The sequence below is a fragment of the Barbatula barbatula genome (assembly GCF_947034865.1).
Source record: "Barbatula barbatula genome assembly, chromosome: 3".
Classification (NCBI taxonomy): domain Eukaryota; kingdom Metazoa; phylum Chordata; class Actinopteri; order Cypriniformes; family Nemacheilidae; genus Barbatula; species Barbatula barbatula.
Genome location: NC_136764.1, coordinates 15075239 through 15084747, shown reverse-complemented (window position 1 = coordinate 15084747; position 9509 = coordinate 15075239). Strand labels below are relative to the sequence as shown.

Genomic DNA, 9509 nt, shown 5'->3' with positions numbered 1-9509 from the left:
TAAAAAAAATAATAGCTAGTCAATTACAGTAATAGTAAATACAAGTTTGAATCGCTAAAACAGACGTCCTTCTTGTGCCATCTCAACTCCATAGTTAACTTTTCACCCCAGCACAGATCAGAATAAAAAGCGGTCCATTTGAAACCAGACGGCCCTAAATAATTACCCGTAATGAGATGTGTTTCAACAACGCACCAATAAAAATGCTTTCCATAAGATAAGTCAGAAAAGTCTGCTCGAGAACTCCCCTGAGTTGCGTTTGGAGATTGTCCAGTCCCGCTAACAGCCAGATGCACAGTAGCTGCGAACGGAGACGCGCCGCCAGACTCCGTCACCTGGGCTGCGGAAACACGCATACATCATATTCATGTTGTCTTATGAGCTGTAGCTTCATGTCTGGGAAACGCGCGATGGGCTGCGTATTCAGGTTCCGGGGTGCAATCCCCTCTAGTGTTGCTTGATATAGTGGGGAGTCAGACAGCAGTTTCACAGTTGCTGAACGCAGCGGTGTTGAATATGAGCGGATGGGATGGGAGACACCATCTAAAATAACCACGCTGTAGTTAAAGGTACTAACGGGATATATCATATCGGTATGTTCTGCTGTGTTTTATTACAAATTAAGAACATTAAACACGTTTTTCTTTTTTAATTGCATTCTGTGTTTCATAATAGGCTATTCCAGTGCTTGAAACGGTTGTGTTCAATGTTTTTAACCTCAAAATGTTAATAGTTGCAAACAATGTGGAAAACAATAATAGAAAAGGCATTTTCAGCTTTCAGTTATAAGTTTTTACTTTCACTTTTTTCTTCACAGGGGCATTTCTAAGAGCAACATTTTGTCGGTCTTTGGAGTTACGGTCTCATTTGCGGCACATGGCATTTATTTAAGCGCAAGAGCGATGAACACGGTAGTCTTCAGTAAGTTTGATCACCTGCGCTTTGACGATAAGAGTGTCGAGAGGACCAGCAGGAACTATTTAGATGTGATCGATGGACAACACACAGATTTACTGTCAAGCCACAAAGTGACGGATGACACCGAAGCTGTTAAACACAGGAGAAATGGGTATGTCTGCGATCCATTACAGAAAACTAGAATGCATGCAAGCTCCCCATTGAGCCTCATTTTTAATGCAACCTACGTTTAAAATGTTAAATTCGTATTCCACCACTCTGTTGAAATATTGAAAACGTTTAAATATAATATAAAATATTTGTATTTATGTATTTATTTAGGCAACAGTTTAAGGACGCCGTTGAAAACATTGAGAATATTATTTTATTTATTATTATAATAATGTCCATACGGTTAACTTATGATATTAAAATAATTATGGGGGGTGGTGCTACATAGAGCAACAAATGATGATAAAGGTGGTAGGGTCAGTTAAATGAAAACAGTTTGAAAAATAAATACAAAACAAAACAAAATTGTGATTATATTATGTTGTTTTTCTAAGGTTGAGATTTGTAAGTAGGTATACAGTATAAAGTCATTTTAATAATTTACGACAGAAAACCGCATATACTGTAGGACATTATGCTTACTGTACATGCTAATTCTCTTTTTTTATAAAAACACCAAACCGGAATGGAATAAAGTCCATTAGCAGTTAATTCATCACATCAGTCTATACTTAAGGTAAAAATATGAGGTGTTATGCATACAGTAAGTGAATACTTGCACTTGGTCCACAGTGACATCTGCTGATTGTTTTGGTGTTGAATATGGTGCCACTTCTGACTGATACAGCATGAATAAGATTTCACTTGAATAGTATTGATGTTGCTATTTTCCATCATTTGTCATATGTATATACCAAACATTCTTCAACCACTTTGTTTACAATATCACCAGTCTCCATTTCTGTTCTCATGTAAAATGTTTGGGTTATATTTTTGCAGGGCAATAATTTGCGTTAATAGCGTGATGAGTGGTATGGTAGTTTTGCTGAAGGTTTGTAGAAACTACAGCCGCAAAGTAATTGATCCAGACCGAATTAAGATAAATGGTTAATCTAGATGTGAGTAAAATGTTTACATTTGCGGTTACCTCTTTGGCTCTCCGTGGTGTTTTTCATGAGCAGCGGAGGGAAGGTGCGGCACAAACGTCAGGCCCTGCAGGATATGGCTCGACCACTGAAACAGTGGCTTTATAAGCACAGGGACAACCCGTACCCCACCAAGACTGAGAAGATTCTTCTGGCTTTGGGCTCGCACATGACACTGGTTCAGGTGAGATCAAAGCGAGCCTTCTCTCTGTATGACAGGGATCCTGCTAGCTGTGACTTATTTGATTAGGTTCATATCAGGCTGAAGTGGTTTAATGTTGGGCCCATCGCTGAGTCTCGTGCGAATGTGCACGTTGTGTATAACCTCAACCAAATTCATTCTGTAGCTGCCAATCAGACGTGCATCACAGTTATAGGCCCATTACTCTGTCATGTTGCATAAACCATCCACTTTGAAAACAGATGTTTCAACATTATGTTATTTGTGGGTACAACTTGAAATTCATTGGTCCATAAATGATGGTAAACTTTCCAGGCCCAGAGAAATCAAATCAGACTCCACAACATCATGTTCCCTCCACCAAGCTCATGGAATGAGGTTTTTGTGTTGGCATGCTGCATTTTGTGCTTTCCAAACATATGGCAGTGTGCAAAATACTCAACCTTTATCTTATCATTCGCTGGATGATTGTCCCAGTAGTGCTGTTGAGTATTCAGGTGGTCTGCATCAAATGTGAAACAGGCAACAATGCACACCAGTAACCATTTGCTCTGCGGTTCATGATTGATTCATAAACATACTGAACAAAGTTATCACATTAAGATTCTTTGATAGGACAATTTTGCAGGACATCCAGTCCTAAATGTAGCAATTGTGCTGAATTTCTTCCATTTGTAAACTATTGTCCTGATTATGGACTGATTGATGGCCAAGTCTGGAAAAATCTTGTGTAACCTGTCCAGTCTCATGAACATCAACAGATTTCGTGAGGCTTGCTGAAATCTATTTTGATTGAGTCATATTGGACATGAGCAGAGTCCCCTCACGAAGAGCAGAGCACTAAATTGTGTTTCTGATATTGCAGAAAAGGTCAATGTTAATGTTTGGGACACTTATCTTGGCTCAGGTATCTTAAGTGTCTATTGCTTCAATAATGATATGGTGCTACTAATTTTGCATGTGTTGTTTGTTAAATACGACTCTATTTAATATTGTGACATGGATAAAGATCAGATATAATCTTAAAAGCCGTTCATGAAGAAATCCAGCTCATTTAAAAGAATTCCTAAAGTTTTTTTCTTAACTACTATAAAGTGGGTGACAGCCATCTCAAAAGAAAATATGACTATATATTGCTTCATTTTGACTATTGCATTAAATCATTGCCCGTGAGACTGCAATCAAGATAAACCAATTCAACAATTGTGGTTTTATATTTTTCAGGTCTCGAACTGGTTCGCAAATGCAAGACGTAGACTCAAGAACACAGTTCGACAGCCTGACCTGAGCTGGGCTCTACGCATTAAACTTTACAACAAGTATGTGCAAGGCAATGCGGAGAGACTCAGCATTAGCAGTGATGACACAACATCAGACGGTACAGTTTGGGGGGTGCTTTACTATTCTCTACATATTTTCCATATAGTGAACAAAACCGTGAGAAACAGTTTAGGAATCATACAGTATAAGTGACCTAAAAATCTAATGTTAAGATCCTGCAAAGTAAGCATTTTGTATAAGCATTGCCTTAACTGGATTTATAAGGTGCATTCTGGGATGCTTTTTGTAACACACTCTTATGTAAACTGGACACTTATGTAAACTGTACACTGACTGTCTAGTACAACTTATGTATTTGATGGCTATAATAAAAAACAAAGCCACGTTAAACCAATCAACTAAAAAAAGAAGTTTAAGACATCAGATTATAAGAAATATAATTTCAGTGGGTGTTTGTGTTTCAATAATGCTAAGTGTATGTCATTTTTGAGTGAATTTTGTAAAAATGTGTGTTTCACAGATGGTGATAGCCCTTTACTAATGCAGGCCGGTGAATCAGACTTTCCCAGACCGTCACTGAGTGTTATTCAGGATAGCCGTGGCAAAGGGGTGGGGCGAAGCACAGACCTCTCTGTTTGTGATGACCATGTCTCTCCACCGAAATACAAGAACAGTTTGTTGAACCGTTATCTAAACGATTCGCTTCGCCATGTAATGGCTTCCGAAAAAGTTCTGGAGTCTCGAAAGAGGAATCACTCTGGATCATTTAGCTCCAACGAGTATGACGACGATTTCCTCTCACCTTCTTCATCAGAAGCTGAAGCAAACTTCACCTACCGTACAGGTAAGAAATGTTACTATCTTCAGGCTCGGATACTTTGCTCTTATTGTAGAAACATTGTCTGAGTTTCATCCGAAGACAAGCATTTTCGGATGCAAGTCTTTATTTAATCATTTCAGTATTATACTTAAAGGGTTAAGATGCAAAATGATATATTATGAACAAGACCTTCTCTTGGTCTGTTCTCCTGGCACTCATGCGGCTTAAGTGGTCCAAATGACATTCTGATGCAATAGAAAAATGAGCGACTGCAATTTCCTCTGTATTTACGCACTCATTGCAACATGCTAAGTTTGCTCTGTACTGTTCTTAATTAATATGTTTCGTCTTACATGTTGTGTTCACTCCTATGTGAATACAACATAACCAATAGACATGCTTGTAAATACATACTGTGGGTCTCATTAGAGTGAAGAATTAAGTTGAATGGAAGGTTGTGGTTTCATTCATGGTTTGACCAGTGAATGGAAAGTACTTGGACTGGGTTCCCTTACAGCTTATGAGAACACCTGCTGATGTCCCTTAAAAGCAAATGCTTCCCAAAGTTTCCAAAGTTTCATTTATCATTAACATAATTCCACCTCAACATTTCAAAATGTCCCTTTTCTCTGATTGTTTTGCCTCTGTGTCCTTTTGGACAATTATGGGAAAATTAAAAAAGGTTCTGGATTTTATTAATAATCCAGCAATGCATTTGCGCATGACAAAATAAAGCTGTTTGTTTTGCTTTTAGACAAACAAGCAATCCAGCAACACAATGTTGGCATATAAATAAAGCGAAACGAATACAAAACCACCAACCACCCACTGGCCCAATGGCGCAGTCCAAGTGGCATGGCGAAGCATGTGCGTGTTCTGTCTTTCCAGCGCTCTGGGTTGTTACTGTTAACATTATTTTAACATTGTGTAATCTTATCTGACTCCAAAAGATAAAAAGAAAACCTTGTTGAATGATATTATTTGTATTTGATTATTATGTGATAATATTCATGCAATTTGGGTCAAGTTTGATTCTTTGATTCTAAATTGCACTCTTCCTATGATTCTCAGTGTCGCTTAGATTCTCGCACTCGGCTGTTACGTTCGGATCTCACGGTCACAAACTCGCCAGTCTTGGTCACTGCCAAAGGTTCTTTGACTAGTAATACTCAGAAAGCATTATTTTATCTTGTCCCCTTACTATAAAAACTTAATTAAAGTAATGATTATTTCTAACCAGAGGTCATGACCACTCCATAGAGATAAATAGACCAATCTTACTTCCTCTGATGGAAGTTTTGTATAATTATGCCATAGTTTCCTATGTACACTTTGTTAAATAATATCCCAATAGCCAGAGGTTTGAGACTTACCTTATTTGGATTGGTCAGACAACATACTGTATGTGCTGTTCTAAACGGAAACATTAGCCCCTACAGTCTAAGTACACTTAACCTAATGCCAAACAGTAAGCCGGAGCTCTAAAATCTCAGTGCCCCAATGCTCCAACTAATACAGGATTTTAGTCCGTCACTAACCTGAACATAGATTTGCGGTAACAGAGTATATAGTGTGATCTACTAAAGTTAATAAACTCAGACTAAAACAGAACAAATTCAAACATGACAATTTATTGGTCAGGTATATGTTTCATCCCAATAACAATTAAATTCTGAAAGATTAGTCTACGAGTCTAAAATGCATACCAATTCCCCAGAACATTTTGCCAGCTTCCCTTAAGTACCCAGACCAAAAATACCCTTCCTCCACACAACAACAATTTTCATCACAAAGAAATGAGCTGTTCAGTTCAATTTTATTTATATAGCACATTTAAAAACAACCATGGTTGACCAAAGTGCTTCACAATGTCCAAAGGCAATCACACACAAGCAACACAAATACAATAGGAAAAATAATAAGAATAGCAATATATATATTTAATATAACTTAAAAATGCCAACAGTCTGAGCAGTTCTTAAGTGTACAGGTAAACCATTCCACAAATGTGCTGGGTTTGATCAGGCCACAAATGGGCATTTACATGAAGAGACACCCTCAACAGTGACCAGAATATCTTTAAACCCTCAAACCTATGTTATGATCTGCTGTGGAAATGAGACCATTGTACTTATCGCACTTCAAATGAGACATTTAAAATGATATCAAATATGCATATGAAGATTCTTTGTTCATGAAAGATATTTTATTTGTCAAATCCAGTTCAAGGGTGAGGTCCTTAGTTAGAAGAGGGGGGAAAGAGAACAGATGTGAAAGTGTGAGTTGGTAATCAACATTCATTGTTGTAAGTTATCTGAGATGGAGACGCAAACCCTGTGGGAAGTACATTGTATTGGGTGAAGCTCTGTGTTTCTCAGGATGGGGTGCACTTTAATTTTTTTGCGTGTTAGAGCTTTTAGGGAAAAAATATAAGATTTGTTTTTAGAAGAATTATTGTACTACGAAAATATAAACAGAATTTATTAAATATCCTGAGCTATAAAAGGGGAACCTTGAGCAATGTTGTTTTATTTTAGAGAGTACAGTGCTGGAGGTGTACATGTAAGCAGGATAAAGTTAAATATAAATCATTTTAAATAAGCCTACTGAAACTGAAAAAGCTGTTTGTCATTTCTAAACATGTGACATTGGTCAAATTGATTCTACCTGTAGTACTGTACAAGCAGCACTTGAAGAGTTGTGTGGTTCAGTAAAAAGAGTCTGTGACCTCAACATAAACTTTCCAAATCAATCTCATAAAACAAAAATGTCAAAACGTTCACATCATAACTCCATTATATGGTTCAAAATGGCTCATATTTTCAGCCACTGATAGCTGTGAGAATGAGGCGCAAAAGATTGTAACAGACTTTTAATGGAGACAAGAGTATTTTTAAAAGCAGTTTGACCATTACTGAGGTGCTGTAACAGCAGGAGGCAGTAAGTTCTGTGTTGACTTTAGTGTTTTTGTGTGTGTGAAAATGAGTCGGGCTTCTCCTCATCTCAGAAGAAACCTGTTGCAGATGCTGTAATGTTGATACTAATGAAAGAGTAAAACAATCATGCGTCATGTTAGTTGCGTTTTATTGCCACATATTTTAAATATAAATAAATATATGAAGGCATAGCCGCATTTTCAATGAAAATTAGCAAAGCCTTATTTATTTTGTTTCATTCATGCGATCTCATTTAGTTAATGTGATTTTGGTTAATAATCTGTTTTTTAAAAAGCAGTACATGCAATAAATGATGAGAAGCATTCAGTAGCACACAGGAAACCAGACCAAATGATTTATTAAAGGTTTAAAGTAGTTCTTGGCACGGCGGCCGTTTGAGAAATATGAGATGGGGATGTTTTAGGCAAAGAACACTGAAAAAAGCATTTTGTGTACTTGTGCTTGTCGTCCAATTTTCCTTCTCATAGCTCCCATAAAAGAGATCTTTGTTTACTTATCTGAATGCTTTAAGCAGAAAAGAGTGGCCGTTTCACCATTCAGAGTCCAAACGATGACTGTAAAAATGTATTGTACAGGATTTGTCCTATAAATAAACAAATGTGAAAGATTCATTAAGAAATGATTCAAATATCCATCTCAATTTGTTTGAGCTGTGCTCTCCCATCTAACAAGACACAATGTTTTCTGTCATTCATTTTGCATTGTTGGTAATGTCAAACATTCTGATGGCTGCTTATTTATTGTTGGGATGATATCATTATTCTGATATTGACATATTAATCTATCTGTATTATATAGTTTAACTCCATGGAATACCTCACAGTTTTCTAAGTCTCCATTTTTAGTAAGCACTAGCTCAACACAGACTTTTTGCTTGGCAGAATGTCACTGACATTTGAAATGGCATTAGCCAAAAGAATTATAATAAAATGTGCAAAAAAGGTGCAATAATTTTCAAAGATTCCAATCAGTCCCAGAGTGGTGGAATAAAGTGTCTGTCTCTGACACTAAGCAGATATGCATTTTCCATCTCAGGAGCGCAGGAAAAATGTAATTGCATTTGTTTTGGCTGGAACGCATGAATGTGGCTGTAGGCACGGCCTGCAGAACTCCACTTCGAGCGCAGTAGACACACACTTATTTTACCCATGTACAGTACATTGACACAAAAATGCACATGTTAAAGCACATTTACACATCAGTTCCGTCAATTTAAGTCGGTCACCATAAACAATTAATTTCATAGTCAATTAATATACTGCGAACCATGTCATCTGCAGAGTAAGCAATGTGCAGATCAACATGTGCTTACTATATAAAGGTTCAGTTTGATTCATTTCACCTAACTGTACTATAATGTCCTTTCAGTAACATTGGGCTGTGGTACACACCAGAGTGAGAGGTAAGACTTGTATTGTACTGTATTATAGTTATTCATAAATAATAATAATAATGATAAAATCCCACATAAACCGTTTTCTCTGGCAATAGCTGTGCTAGTAAAGGTTGCGGACGGGGAAACAATGAGACCTGCTGGAAGGAGCTCCATGCTGCCATGGCTCTGACCAACCTGGCCCAAGGAAAGCAGAATACAACGGCAGGAACCACCAGCTGTATCATCCAGAAATCTTCTCATATAGCAGAGATTAAGACTGTCAAGGTGCCCATACAACCCAGACATTAGTGGCTGACAGACTGGTTTTCGGTCTTTTAATTGGCCGTATACTCGCTGAAGACTACCTGAACACTTATGTACGGTACCTGCAATCATTTACTTAGTTATCTACAACTGCCTTTTCCGGGAGGACAAATATTTGTTGACTGACCAGTGTGCCTATTTTTCTACAATTGTCATGTGAGAATTTGTAAAGATGGATATGTTTAGGCTGAACACAGAAGCACAAAACTTTAAGTCCAGTTTATTTTATCGTTTTTGAAATGTTGTCAGTGGCTCAAATGTAATATATTCATATACATATTCAGTTTTTTCTAAGTTAATTTTAATGTCAATTGACACAGGATTGTTGTCATCCTATGACATTGCTATATATAGATTCTTCTGTTTTGTAAAGCAATTTCAAATGTTTTGAATATTCTACACAATGAGTGAAATTCTTTTTTGAAGGTTTTGTGTTATTCTTTTGAAATACACTCAAAAAGGTTCAAAGTACCAGTTCACTTTAAATAATAATAAAATCCATAATTTGTAAAAATCT

At 37.0% G+C, this 9509-nt stretch overlaps 1 protein-coding gene across 1 annotated transcript; it reads left to right on the top strand.

The window, feature by feature from the left end:
* Nucleotides 1-288: 288 nt before the first annotated feature.
* mkxb (mohawk homeobox b) lies at nt 289-9509 on the top strand. Its single transcript, XM_079453008.1, has 7 exons — nt 289-593; nt 818-1069; nt 2091-2238; nt 3460-3613; nt 4037-4360; nt 8662-8695; nt 8785-9509. Exons 2-7 carry the CDS (start codon nt 903-905, stop codon nt 8975-8977), a joined length of 1020 nt encoding a protein of 339 aa, XP_079309134.1. The 5' UTR covers nt 289-593; nt 818-902; the 3' UTR covers nt 8978-9509.